Here is a 15382-nt window from a genome sequence, read left to right as displayed (position 1 = left end):
AACCCAATAGCCCATTGACCCATTCAACCCAATTTTTTTTTACTAAATTCAGGGTTTTTTATTCTCCTTCTTAGTCTTAATCTCTCAATGAGTCAACGTTGTACCTTATATCTTTGAGTAATGAAATTAAATTATTTGGTAAAAAAAAGGTGAATTGAAAAATGGCAGCCTTGAATTTCGTCTTATACATGCAATAATTCATTGATCAATGACAAATTTTTAAATAGAACTTAGTACTGCGATAGATTAGTTATCGATCTACTGGGTTGGGAGATATCGTGAAAAACAAAAAAAAAATGACAGCCTCAAAATATTTTTACATCAAAAATTTGTTAAGTAATAAAAAGATTTATCAAAAAATAAATAATTAAAAATTTTAATATTTTTTATAAATAATTATTTTATTATTAAGTCCAACATTTTAGTGTAGTCAACTGATTTCTTAGTCTAACAAATCAAAAATTAATCTGTCATAGAATAAAATTTGAATTCTCGACGAAATTTAAGTAGATGAATAAACTAACCACCCACTAATCCTTAGTTGAAAAACAATTTATTATCCTTAATTTGACTTATTACATGTTTCCTTTTTTCCAGGAAAAAAAATCTAAAAATAAAAAAGAATACGGAGCTGAAAAATGTAAAAGAGATAAACCCCATAACAGAAACATAAACCCCAAACTCTTCTTCTTCTTCTTCTTCTTCTTCTTCTTCTTCTCCTCCTCCCCTCAAAATGGTTCTTCTCCATTGCAATCAGAGTGTGGCCACACTCACACTCTCACCCATTTCATTCTTCTCTTCCAATTCCAAACCATTCTCCGTTTCTCTTCGCAACAACAACAACCCTACCTTTTCAACAAGAACCAATTCCCCTTTCTCACTCTCCACCATGCCAAGAAAATTCCTATGCAACCCTCCCAAGGGTAAATACGTCAGAGAAGATTACCTCGTGGTATGTCCCATATTATCTTATCTTTCTTAAATTACTTCAATTTTATAAACATTTTTCAACAATAAAAAATTTTAGGTTATGGATTTTTCTTTTCTTTTTGTAATTTTTTTGCTTTTTAGCTTCCTACAGTGCAAATCATACTTAAATTCACTAATTAAGTGACATATTACATACTAATTCGCGCTTAGTGATTCCAATTCATCTGCATACCGAAATTCACGAGTATTCTTTCCACCTAAAATATTTTAGGGTTTAGATATCATGTGTCTGGCACATGTTAAAAGGTTAGTATTAGTAGAAATTTTTATTTTTTTTATTTTAAAAAATGCATAATAAAAGCATTGAACACTAATTTTTTACATTATTGGTAACTTTTATGTAAAGAAAGAATTTTTTATTTTCTTACTCTTTTTTTTTGTTGAACTAATTATGAAAATGTTGATGTATTTTCTAGTAGTAATGGCATTGCTTGTTATTTTGGATTTGCAGAAAAAGTTGTCAGCAGAGGAAATTCAAGAGCTTGTAAAGGGAGAAAGAAATGTGCCTCTTATTATTGATTTTTATGCAACATGGTGTGGACCCTGCATCTTAATGGCTCAAGAACTTGAAATGGTATATGTGGTTTAGTTGATGAAGTAAATGCTTAACTAACTCTTGTTTTCGTCATTTTGTATATCCTTGAATGCTTATGTGATGTTGGTTTCAAATTTCTAGAAAGCAAATTGCGTGTATTACCATAGAGATAGAAGAAGATTGTTATCATTTTTGAGTTTTTAATCTTTTGAACCTTTGGCGTCACCGGGTTGAACAAAGATCTACTTGTAACCGGTTTACACACCTGAAAATTCGATTCTTATCGATATTTATCTCAATTATTTGCAGAAAGTAACAGCTATTGTGGGTAATTGGAGGCTAATGGAAATGGTTTTTTTGATATTTCAAAATTCTATTGCCATTTTATATTTGAACAGGTTTTTTTTAAGACATTGTTAAATGGTTAATTATCTAATATGACAATGAGTTTGTAATCTTGTTCATTTTCCTTGGCCCTGGTGTTAGGTATTTCCTTCTATTTGATGATGTATTTGGTTAAACTAATCAATAACAAAACAGAGTGTATTTATTGCAAGAGCATTGTTAGGAGCATTGTTCTTTACAGATGGCCATAGCTGGTTTTGACAAATTTGAAGTCAATTATTTGAAGGCATAATGGCTTGCTTTATATAGTTCAAATCTTTTGTCATTTCATATTTGAATATATTTGGTTTTGTGAAATTATTAATTTCATCATTATGTAATATGACAAGAAATCTGAAATCTCGTTTGTATGCATTGTTCCGGGTCTCCTTCTATTGGAGAGTATGTGGTTAGGTCTGATCAACCACAAAATGTGGTGTATTTATTGCAAGCACATTCCTTAAGTGATGGGGATTTTCTTCCAAACTATATTGGTAGCAGAAGTGAAAAATTTGGAAGAGAGTGAAAGATCTTAACACTTCTTATTATGTTAGGGAAGATGGGATGATTAAGAATTCATGAAACTTTCCAAGGATATGTTCAAAATTATGGCTACTGCATTTTTTATCCATCACCATTATTCTCTTACTGTGCTAGGATGAACTTAGTGGAAAATAAATGTTTTTAAGTTAACAAGGTTTATTAGATAAGATATTACTTGTGGGAAAACAGCCTAAAATAGAATATTACTTACGTTTCTTTCAGTCAAAATTAGTTGGACTCTTTCAGTCAAAAAGTTTGGAGAGTTTGATTATGTTGTGCTCAAGCAGAATAATGTAGAATATTTTAATGGACAGTCTTGTTTCTTTTTCCTGTAATTGGAGCTCCAATCCTTGAATTTCTCCAGAATTTACTGAAGAAAATATCAGTACTAACTAATGGATTGTAAAATTGTTCATAATATTCTAAGTAAAATTAGAAAGTAATTTCTGCCGAGTGCCATGCCCTGAGTTTGCAACCAATTTACAAGCAGAATAAGTTTACATTATTTTTACTGAAATTTCATACTGGTATTAGCTAACTTGTCTAATACTAATTATTTCAAAGGAACAATTTCCTTTCCAATAATCATGTTATTATCATCGTCGTCATCATCATCGTCATCTGTTAGAATGCACAAAATCTCCTGGATCTGATTATAACTGTTTTATATGCTTTAGGTACTTAACACCTTCCCTGAGAACTATCAATTATTTTTGCACTAACCTTATGTATCAAGATTTGCATGATTTTATCTTAATTTATGATAACAGCATTATTTAACTGAAATTGTGTTTCTTATTAGGATGGTACTTATGAATGATCTCAGTGGTGATTAGTAAATTGGATAGATCAGAAGCAACTTACCATTTAGATTTTTTCAGCTTGCAGTTGAGTACGAGAAGAATGCGATGATTGTGAAGGTTGATACAGATGATGAATATGAATTTGCACGTGACATGCAGGTATTAATCTCTTTTCCATCATTCGAATAAACTACTAAATTAAAAAGAAAACAACTTCACATCACCAAAATTCAACCATTTGTGTAAAATTACCGGATTGTGATGTTTCGAGTGAAATCCAAATATAATAAATTGGGATTTACAGTCTGATCTCATAATTTTTTCCGAAATATCACAATGACACACAATCTGCTATTTTCAACACAGACATATGCATATAGAAAATGTTATGTATACATTAAAAATTAGCAATCAAATGGGCTATCATGTATTTGTGTATATATATGTGTTGTTTTACACATTTTCAGTGTGTATTCATATTCTATACAGATGACTGATTTGATAGTTGATTTTCGGTTTTATATGTTCATATCATAGACTTTGATGTACTTACCTTATTTATTCAAGACAATAAAATAGTTAGATCTTACATATCTGTTGACATGCACTAATATTTAATTGGTTGTTTTTACAAACATTAGCATCAGATCTAGATTTTAGACACAAGCGTCTTCCTTTCTTGTTTCCATTTTGAAGACATCTTCTCAATGACGCTTAAATCTCCATATCTTTCAGGTCCGAGGGCTCCCGACTGTGTTCTTCATTAGTCCGGATCCGAACAAGGATGCGATCCGAACCGAAGGGCTGGTCCCGATACAGATGATGAGGGACATCATTGACAATGAAATGTGAGACATTAGATGGTGCTGATTCGCCATAAAGAAAGTGGGGTTGCAATATCCTGTCTGGTGTAACGGTAACCTCTCCACAACACAATTTGAAGAGCTAACCAATTCATATGATTTTTTAGCATTTGAATGTCATAAATTGTATGATAAATTTGTGTAAGCCTTGAGCTCGACATGTTCTTTTAGTGTCACATGGGATGTGCAAATACATGAAAACATTGTAACACAATCTTGTATGTGCACTCCATTCCTATCAAATATAAAATCATGCAATTATTTCCAACTAATTCTAGCCCATGTATTTCTCATATGTTCAGCTTACTTTTTTATTTTATTTTTATATTTTGGGGTTGCAGTTGCAAGTGACAAGAATGGTTTTCTAACATCCTATGAAATAATAAAACGAAAAACAGAAGACAAGGAAACAGGCTTCAGCGAGAATGAAGCTTACATTGTCAGATTTGCTTGCAAGATACATGAAATGTAGCATCAGGTAGTTGTTTGAGTTGTTTAAATCTTATTTTTCGAATTTGATCTTTAGAAGCAACAAGTTTTATGACCATTCTCTCTTCATTGAAGTGAACGATGATGAAATTAGAGATTAGTTCTTGATTTTGGACTCGCATGGGTTAAAACTCAGGTGCAATCGACTTCATGTAAAGTTGATAGTTGAGAACCGTTAGATGAAAATTTAGTAAAATCAGTCAAATTATCTAACGATTTTCAGTTATCGACTTCACGTGAAGTCGACTGCACCTGAGTTTCTACCACAAACTAATTGTTCTTCTTTAAATTAGGTTAATCTTGTCAATGCTATTATTTAGAACCTAAACCTTTAAATAGAATAATTAGAGTCCAATAATTAAGTGTAAGAAAAACGACGCCGCCTTATTAACACATTTTATATTTACAAAGTTTTTTTAAAAATTAATATTATTATAACATAATATCCGCAATTTGCATTAAGGAATTAAATAACATTATTGCATTTACAAATTACTCTATTTTTTAAAAATAAATATTTTGAGTGTGAAAAAGTAGTAGAATGAAGAAGAGGAGGAAGAAGAAAACACTATTATCGAAAAAGAAGAAAACACTGCTTCATATGATTGCGAAGGAATTTATTTATTTCAGTCGATGAGTTTCATCCAGAAAGAAATTAAAAATTATTTTAAGACATTGAGAAGCTCAAATTAAAGCGCAATTCCCAAAGAAAACAGCAAAGAAGCCCATAGCACAATGTAGCAAATTGGCAAAATGGCAACTACAAAAGCTACCACACTCATTCACAATGTTCGATAAGTATTTTTTCTGATATTTAATTATCTCTTACTAAAAAAATTATTAATATATTTTAATATATTTAAATGTTATCATATATTTAAATATGTAATTTACTTATAATATATATTATTTTTAAATTTATTTTAAAAATAATATATATAATTATTTATTGAAATAAAAATATTTTATATTTTATCTGTGTATTTTTTAAAAATTTAAAATTTATATAATTGTATATTTATATTGTTGGTATCTTGTGTTCATATACGATAAATTCGAATTGATAGTATTATAAGAGCCTCCTTTATCACTTTATAATGCCCTCAAACAATTATTTATTTATTTCTAGCCTTTTTTAATAAAAAGATAATTTTACTTAATTATAGATATTTTATATAATTAATTATCTATGTATAATTCTAAAATATATAAAAATTAGTTTTTAACAAAAAAATAAAAGTTCATTTATTTATATGTTTGACATCAACTTGGCGGTTATGGTCCTAACTTCTAAGTTTTTGTTGTATTTTAATTGAGAATTAATTTCTATATATAAGTTATTTAATTAAATATGTGCAACTAAATTATTTACACTCACATGTATATATATTTTTTTGTATTTCTGCTGCATATTTTTTTCTTTTTTTTGTCATCTCTCATATTTTGTTGTGGTTTTTTTTATTTTTTTTATTATTGTTGTTACCAACATTACTGCCATCTTTTTCTCATTCTCCTCTTTTTTTTTTATTAGAATTGTTTTTTTCTTTTTTTTTTTCATTTTCTTTCATTATCTTCGTCATTATGATCATTATCGTTATAATTATTGCTGTCTTCTTTTTATATGTATTGTCATTATCGTTATCGTGGTTACTGTTATTGTTATCGTAAAATTTGTCATATTGATAACGTTGTCTGACCCAAATAATGACAGAAATAAGAAAAAGAAAAAAAAATACATTAAAAAAATATTTTTGTAAAAATTAGAACATTTATGTTATTATTAAGGAATTTCAATCTATTTATATTCTGATAAGTTTTATATAATTTCTTCCTCTTTCTAATTTTTTGTTGGTATTTCTTCTTCTTCTTTTTTATTATCATCTTTTTTTTAATTTATTTTTTTTTATTTTACCTTCTCAATTTTTTTTTACCTTTTTAACAAGAATAAACAAAATAAAAAAACGCATGCTGTAAAATTACGTAAAAAAAATTAACATATATTCATTCAACTTAAAAAATATAAAAAATATATTAAAAAAATATTTTTATACATTTATGATAAAATTTTAATATAAAAATTAAAAAATTATATATTATAATTAAAAAATTTTGTTATATTTTTATTCTAATAAATTTTGTATCATAAAAAAAATACATTAACAACAACAATAAAAAATAAAAATAAAATAAAACAGACGTCGTTGAAAAAACGCAAAAAAAAAAAAAGAAACAGGAAGAAAAACAGCGTGAGTTAAAATTAACTTGTTATAGGTAAATGGACTGTTTAATTCATTAAGATAATTAGTCAAAGATTACTTCAAATTACTCGTCCACAAAGTAAAACGCCCTAAACAAACAAAAAAAGTTTGAATGCCACAAATACAATGAATCTTTCCTTTCCTTTCTAATTTTTGTTTCTTTTCTTTTCCGTGCTTGTACATTAATTCCTTTTATATAAACACACGTAACTAAAAAAAGAAAAAAAATTAAAAAAAAATAACTAATAGCAAAAAAAAAAAGCAATCCAATCTAAATTAGAAAGCTTGGCTTATGGAAGGACCCGAATTTCCAGAAGAAAACCGATCCGAACATTCCAGAAACCTAAAATGTGGTTAACCGAAATTGCCATATTTTCGATCTCGATTTCGATTTTGTGCCCTAATTTTGATTTTTCCTATCTACGATGCGTAAACGACGACGTTTCGTGCGACCTGTTGCTGATCGGAAGGCGAGAAGGCGAGAAACATGAGGGCGGCCATGATGCCGACCGGAAAGAAGAGGAGGACGAGCGGCGGCGGTGGTAGCGGCGGCAGCATCAGCGGAAGAACAACCATCGACGTCGCCAGAACCACCAGGATCAGAATGTACCCTAAGCTGTAACAACGCACCATGCCAGTGACGTCACTATTCTTCTCGTTCTCGTTCTTGTTCTTCTTCTTCTTCGAATTCTTGATGTTGATGTTGATTCTGTTCTTGATCTTGTTGTTTCTGTATTGTGGATTATCTCTACGATCATGTTATAGGCTGCGCCAGCGTCGGCGATTGTGGTGGTTGCGGTGGCTGCGGAGAGGGGTAGAATGGTAAAATGAAGTGGAAAATGGAATGAAAGAGAGGTATGGCGGTGGAAAGAGGAATCGGGAGAAGGATTTATAAGAGGTGGTGGTGAGAGTGGTTCATTGGATTGGGTCCCAAGTTGAAGACCCAAGTGGTGTGGGACCTACTTCTCCCAATTTCATCTGCTTCTTCCATTTATTTTTCTCTGAATCATTCTTTCTTTTATTATTTTATTCTTTTAGGAAAGTAATGGGTTTAATTTTGATGCGTTGAAATTATAAAATATTTTATATAATTATATAATTATATTATTTTTTAATAATTATTTATGTATTTAATATAAAATATAATTACTTTTTATTAATATAATATTTTATAATTGAATATATACGTATAAACTACTTTATATTAATTATGTATTAAAATTAAATTCATGTAAGGAGTAGAGAAGATTTGAGAAAATGATTCTTTTATGGTGGCTAACTGGCTAGTGGCTAGTGGCTACTACTTCTTACAATGTATTTACCTGTTCAATCAAAAAATATATTTTTGGAAAGTGGTCCAGTTGCAATATAGAAAAACACCAATTGGTTTTGTTAATTGAAAATAAAATAGATTCTTTTATTGAACGGCAAAATGCCGTTATTATTAAAGTTTTTTTAGAATAAATAATTATTTATACTTATAAAAGATGAAAAATATTCACATATATATTATATTAAATCGAAACTAAATTTATATTCATATAAAATATTTTTTATGTGACAAAAATATTTTACTTTTGGAGGGTTAGAGTGTCATGTATGAGTATTTTTGTCACACAAAAAATATTTTGTATAAGTACAAATTTAATTTTAATTTAATGTGAATACATATCACATATGTTAATATTTTTACTTTTTATGAATCCAAATGATCATTTTTTTTATATACTTTTGAATTATAAAATAATATTTTTTTTACAAATAGTCATTTTTTTTATATTATAAAATTATATTATAAAAAATAATTATTTTTTATTTTGACTATATTTAAAAAAACATGTGATTATATACTATATAAAATATTTTATTTTATATTATTAGTATATTAAAATTTTATTTTTGAAATAAATATATTATTTAAGTTAGTAATAATTCAACTTATATAATAACGTATATATAAATAAAAAAATTTAAAAGAATACAAAAATATTATATAATTTTCTTTATAAATATATAGTACATCACTATTTGTGTGAGAGAATATAGAAAATTAATTTTTACTTATTCAATTTTATAATTTAAGTCTATAATTTAGTATTAAAAATTTGTAATTTAAGATTTAAAATTTAAAATAAATAAAATAATTTCAAAAGTATTTTGACTGATATTAGTTAATATAAGTTAGTTTTTTAGTATTATTCATAAAATTATATAATCTCTTTGTACTTTTTATAATTATTTTTTTTCTTTCACTTACTAATTACTATCTCATTTATTTAATAGAATTATCAGCAAATAATTAATTAATATTGTCAAACTGTTTCAAATAATTTATTTTTTGACTAAATAAATTTTGAATTAAAAATGTATTTACAACTAGAGGAAATAAATAGTAAAAGAAAACTAAATAAATAAATCAAATTTATGAAATAACTGGGGTTGTAATAAAAAATAGAAATTAATAATGGGTGAATTGAATTTGGTGGGAGAATCTGCAGAATCAAAGCAGCAGATCCCAATATATACACTGTTGATGCGTCTTTCACTTTTTTTTAAATATTCAATTCAAGCGGTGCTTTCAACTCTTGCTGTATATTTTGTTTCTTTCTACAAATAGAACACTTATAATAATAGAATTTTATTATAATTAATTAATCACAATTATTTTTAGATTAATTTTTGTTTTAAGAACAAACTTATATACACTTACACAAGAATTTTTGTTGGATTTACATAATTTTTTTGTATAATCAACTTGTTATCTATATTACATTAAAATAATTTTTTATGCGATTAATAAGAATTGAATTTTAAATCTGATATCTTATTATAAAATCACTTTTTCTCAAACTTAAATCAATAAAAACATAAAATAAGATTGATTATATTTTTAATATTGATATTATCAACAATTTTCTAGTTAAATAACAAAACTAATTAAATAAGAAATATTCACAATGTAAAGAGAAAAATCATTTTTTATGGTTTAATATTTATTTATTTTTGTTGTTCACGGTATTTCTTAATATAACAGACTAAAAATTAATTTATCGCGATTCATAACTCTATTTTAGGATTTGACGCACATAAAAAAAATTCAAACATTTTAATACTTATTTTAACATACTACTAAATTAACTAGCAAATCAATCTAAATTAATTTGATTAATATACTGATAATCTAAATTAATTATGATTATTATTTTAAAATCCACTATTAAAATTACTGAATTATTGAAACATGGATGTTTAAGATATATTTAGAAATTTTCCTAAAAGTTGTTTGGGAATCATATCCAACATGAAATAACTCTTGAGATCGCACAAGTGACTATATATTATTTTATTGTATAAACTCCAAATGGAAAAATCAGTTGCAATATTCTTTTCTACAATATTGTACTTAGTTGCATGATGAGGCTTTGTTCTTTTCCATGTTTATCACTGCTTCTTCTCTGATTCTCTTTCAGTACGTGGTTGTCACAACCACCTAAGAAAATCAATTAGTTTCAGTGCTATCACTTATCTAGTTATATTTCAGAATTTAATAATAATAATAATAATAATAATAATAATAATAGTAATAATAATAATAATAAAGAGGCTACTTTAATAAATATACTAAAAATATATATTTTTTAAAGACGTTCATATGTATTATGTTATTATTGGATATTCTTATTAAATCGGTTAATAATTTATTTTTTATTATAAATCAGAACAAAATCAGTTTATTATAGCAACAATAATAAATTTAATTGTCTGTATTATAATTATTAAACTCGATTTGATCCGATCGAATTATACCATCTAAATCGAATATCTTTAAATTTTTTTATAAAAAGACAATTATATCCCTAACTTTTTGTTTTTCAGACATTTAAATCTCTAAAAATTTAAAAATACAATTAAATCTCTAAAAAATTGAATTTATTATTATTGTTATAAAAAAAATCTATTTTATTCTAATTTGTTAATAAATTTAAAAATAACTGGTTCATTAATACTTCCAATAATAATACGATACATAAATATCTTTATAAAATGACGTTTTTACGCATTTTACAAGTTGCTACACATTAGAGTCTTTTAATGCGTTATTTAATTTCCAAAGCGCTACACTCACCGTGAATTATGAACGACTCCTCTTCCTCTTCCTCTTCCTCTTCCTCTTCCTCTTCTTCTTCTTCACTCACCGTGAATTATGAACAACTCATCTTCATCTTCCTTTTCCTCTTCCTCTTCTTCTCCTTCTTCTTCTTCTTCCTCCTCCTCCATGTATTTCTTCGTTATTCTCTTTGCCTTTTCATTAGTTGTTATTTGCGTTTATTACTGGTATTCTTGCTTTTTTTTTCGATTTCATGGTTCTGAAATCAAGCTTTGAAATCGTTTTGAAGATAATGAAACTTCAGAAATACACCCAAACAATTATAGAAAATACACCCAAACGATTATAGAAAATACACCCAAACGATATTTTTTCGTTATTCTCTTTGCCTTTTCATTAGTTGTTTTACTTGCATTTATTACTGGTATTCTTGCTTTTTTTTTCGATTTTCATGGTTTCTGAAATCAAACTTTGAAATCGTTTTGAAAATAATAGAACTTCAGAAATACACCCAAACGATTATAGAAAATACACCCAAACGATATTTCTTCGTTATTCTCTTTGCCTTTTCATTAGTTGTTTTACTCGTTTATTACTGGTATTCTTACTTCTTTTTTTTCGATTTTCATGGTTTCTGAAATCAAGCTTTGAAATCGTTTTGAAAATAATGAAACTTCATAAATACACCCAAACGATTACAGAAAATACACCCAAACGATTATAGAAAATACACCCAAAGGACACTTATGCATAATTCAGAACTCTTTCTTTCTCCTCCTCATATTCTGCTACTTCTTCTTCTTCAAAAATGATTTCAGAGCTTGATATAAAAAAATAATGGAAATCAAGAATAACGAAAAAGAAAACAAAGAGAAAAGCACGTAAATGAAGAAGGAGAAAGAGAAGGCAAAAAACAAGAAAAAGAAGAAGAAGAAGAGGAGGAAGAGGAAGAAGAATGTGCAGCAAGAAGAAGAAGACGATGCAGTGAAATTGTGCAGTAACGGTTGAAGAAGGAGAAAGAGAAAGTAAGAAACGAAAGAAAAAAAGAAGAAGAGGAAGAGGAAGAAGAACGTACAGTAACGTTCAAGCGCGTTAATATAATAACTTGTAAAGACTTGTATAAAAAAATGCTTGTATATGGAGAATTTCTTTAATAATAATACCGAAATACAAATTATAACAAATGCATGTTCTATAAAACACTAGAAATATGGGTTTAGGTTTTTGTTTCGTTATAAATGTGAATATAGGATTATTAATTTATTTATAGCTGAATTAATTTATGATGTCCTCCACATGATTATTGTAATATATAATAATATAGTTGTGTTTATGCCTAGTTAATTAGGTTATATGTAAGCTATCTAATCTAATGATATAACGCCTAAACCTAACAAAAATAATATAGTTTTAAAAAAATGATAATCATAGCTCAATCATAATAAACGTCAAGCATTAACAACAAAAGGAATCTTGAAGATCTGATTATTAAAAGAATTTGTCTCTTATCCATTCATTTAATCTATTGTTAAATAATTTAATTATTATTAAAAAAACAGCAAAAATTTATCTTATCTAATATTTATTAATTATTGCAATCATTAACACAATAATTAATAAATATTAAATAAAATAAATTTTAATTATTTTTTATTAATTTATTTTAGTGATGAAATATTTTCATAAATAATTAGTCCAACAATTTCTTCAAATTATAGTAAGAAAGTCCACTTGATTAAGCAAATAAGCATGACTCTGAATTATTATGATCTTAAAATTCATAAATATTGTTTTTCTCTTTACTTGTTCACTAGATTTAATTATTAGATCAGTACGTGGGTAATTTACATAAATAAAATGATCGAAGAAAATTTTTACGTAAATATAATATTAGCAAATTTCAGACATAAATACAACAAATACAATTGTATGTTATTCGCGACATTTTCTAGTAAAACCCAAATGCACGTAATTCGCTACACCCTGTCGCAAATTACGTTGAGAGCTTAAATACTCATAAATCACTACACTCTGTAGCGGTTTATGATCATATGGGCTCGAAGCCTATTTCGCTACATCCTCTAACGGATTATGAAGAGAGTGGAAGCTTGGGAACATATTCATAAATACCAGTCCAATAGTAACAACTCGTGATGCAAAATGTACGAAGTTATACAAATACACTCTTCATAAGCAATAAGCCGTAGAAATATAATAGCCACCGGACATTAACACTAACAAAGATTAAATTACTACATAAGTCATACAACGATTAATAGTTAAAGAAAATAAAAATGTCATAAGTCATACAAATAAGTCAGAACTAACACTAACACTAACAAACCAAAGGCACTAACACTAACACCCGAAAACGTAAATTGCTACATGAGAAAATAAAATTCAAAAAACTAGAAGCACAAAGACTAGAAGTCCTACAAACTACCAGCAACGGTGGAGCCTCTCTGGGGACAAGATCTATGTGTGTGCCCAGGCTGTCTGTAGAGTCTGCATCGCTTCGGTCGGTTAGGGTCGGCCTCATCCATGTTGTTCCGGATTCTGGTAGACCTCGGCGCCCATCACGACCACACCTCAAGCTAGGATCCAAAATAACGGTCGGACCGTCATAAGGTGGCCAAAGTCCCTCTAGTATTGGCAGCATAAAATCCATCTGGTACACCCTGAACACCTTCTGCATGGTGTAGATTTCATCGACAGAGATAGACCAGTCAAGTCGTGACTGGACACAACATGCAATTGCATGGCAACATGGATAATGGATAGCCTGAAAGTATCCACAGTCGCATGTACGATCCTGAAGAAAAACTCGGTACGTCCCAAGTGAAAAGCTCCCGGTCGGTGTCGTCTCGGCAACGGTGTACTCAGACTGGTGTCTATCGAACAGGGTGACAGTGAAGCACCTGGAGTCTCTCAAGTTGCACTCCACCACCTTCATAAAAGATTGGCAAAACTTGGCACCACTGGCCAACTGAGCCTCTGCCGTCTGACCACGAATCACAAACAACTCCGCTAGCCGATCATATGTGGACTTTACAAGGGCGGTAATCGGAAGATTCCGTGTACCCTTCAAAACAGAATTAACACACTCAGATATATTGGTCGTCATGTGACCGAATCGTTTGTCACCATTCTGGTGCTGAGTCCACTTATCGTATTCTATTCTATTCGTCCAATCACACATTGTCGGATTCTCAGTCCGCATTATATCAAACCAATAGTGAAACTCTGCCTCAGTCTTTGCATAAGCAGCATTCACAAACAAACGCTTTGCATCCGTGCCCTTGAAACTGAGTGCGAAGTTAGCTGCAACATGCCGAATACAAAATGCTCAGTACGCATGAGGGAGTAACCACCCACTGTTAGGGTTCTCTAGTGCAGCCTTGATGCCATTGTGCCTATCTGAGATAACCAGTATCCCCTATTGCATAGTCACATGTTGGCGCAGATTGGTCAGGAAGAAAGACCACGACTTGGCATTTTTCCTCTCCACGAGACTGAAAGCAATAGGTAAGATGTTGGAGTTTTCATCTTGAACGATGGCCAGGAGCAAAGTCCCTCCATACTTGCCATACATATGAGTACCGTCTATGCTGACTGATGGCTTTCAATGTCGGAAAGCTTCAACACAAGGAGGAAACGTCCAGAAAAGACTATGAAAGTACAAGGTTGAGTCATCAACGTCATCACCAACTCGAATCGGAGACGTCTTCAACAAGGCAACCGTCCCCTCCATGGTAGACTGTACACCAAGAAACCAACGAGGTAGCTCGGCATAGGACTCTTTCCAGTCCCCGTATATCTGTGCTATCGCCTTCTGTTTTGCCAACCACGTCTTCTTGTAAGTTGGCCTGAACCCGTACATTTCTTCGGTAGCTTCTTGCAACACCTTTATCGATACCGCCGCATTGGCTCGAACCAGAGGAAAGATTTTCGCACAGATCACGTGATAATCAAGTTGTCGGTGTGGTCGCTTGATATCGATGTAGCCAAGCATGTGTGTGGTCCATTGTACTGTCGAACCTCCCAGGTTCCCTTCCACGCTCGAAGGCTGATGCGAATCATCCACGTGCAACCCTTCCCAAACTTCTTGCATCTCCCATGGTACTTAACATGATCCGACTCCATCACTCTGTACTCAACACTGCGCCAAATGCTGTAATTCTTTACAGTAAGCACAGAACTATCGATCCCATGTTCCAATCGCAAACAACTCGTGTATCCTCACTTCCGGAAAACTCCAACGACAATGAAACAACACCTGCATATCTTCATCTGATTGTAACACGAATGTTTCATATTGCACGCCAATTGACACAATCGCAATAGGAATCTTGTAGAACAGCTTCTTCACCCACTTTGTGCCACCCGCGCCCAACTTCTGTAATATACTG

At 29.6% G+C, this 15382-nt stretch overlaps 1 protein-coding gene across 2 annotated transcripts; it reads left to right on the top strand.

The window, feature by feature from the left end:
* Window positions 1-645: 645 nt before the first annotated feature.
* LOC130954891 (thioredoxin-like protein CITRX, chloroplastic) lies at window positions 646-4983 on the top strand. 2 transcript variants are annotated; one of them, XR_009076472.1, is made up of 5 exons: window positions 646-952; window positions 1442-1564; window positions 3334-3414; window positions 3991-4171; window positions 4460-4983. XR_009076472.1 is itself a non-coding variant. In XM_057881665.1 (4 exons), the coding sequence occupies exons 1-4, from the start codon at window positions 734-736 to the stop codon at window positions 4105-4107; spliced, it is 540 nt and encodes a 179-aa protein (XP_057737648.1). In that variant the 5' UTR covers window positions 646-733; the 3' UTR covers window positions 4108-4410. The 2 variants fall into 2 exon arrangements, 1 of the variants encoding a protein (XP_057737648.1); XM_057881665.1 differs by lacking the exon at window positions 4460-4983 and having other exon boundaries at window positions 3991-4410.
* The last annotated feature ends 10399 nt before the right edge of the window (window positions 4984-15382 follow it).

Source organism: Arachis stenosperma, chromosome 10, assembly GCF_014773155.1.
Source record: "Arachis stenosperma cultivar V10309 chromosome 10, arast.V10309.gnm1.PFL2, whole genome shotgun sequence".
Lineage (NCBI taxonomy): Eukaryota > Viridiplantae > Streptophyta > Magnoliopsida > Fabales > Fabaceae > Arachis > Arachis stenosperma.
This window is presented reverse-complemented; position numbering and strand designations above follow the sequence as displayed.

Coding starts and splice junctions, on each gene's coding strand:
- LOC130954891 (XM_057881665.1), top strand. CDS start 734: ATGGTTCTTCTCCATTGCAATCAGAGTGTGGCCACACTCACACTCTCA. Junction 1,565..3,333: donor TGGCTCAAGAACTTGAAATG/GTATATGTGGTT, acceptor AGATTTTTTCAG/CTTGCAGTTGAGTACGAGAA. Junction 3,415..3,990: donor AATTTGCACGTGACATGCAG/GTATTAATCTCT, acceptor CATATCTTTCAG/GTCCGAGGGCTCCCGACTGT.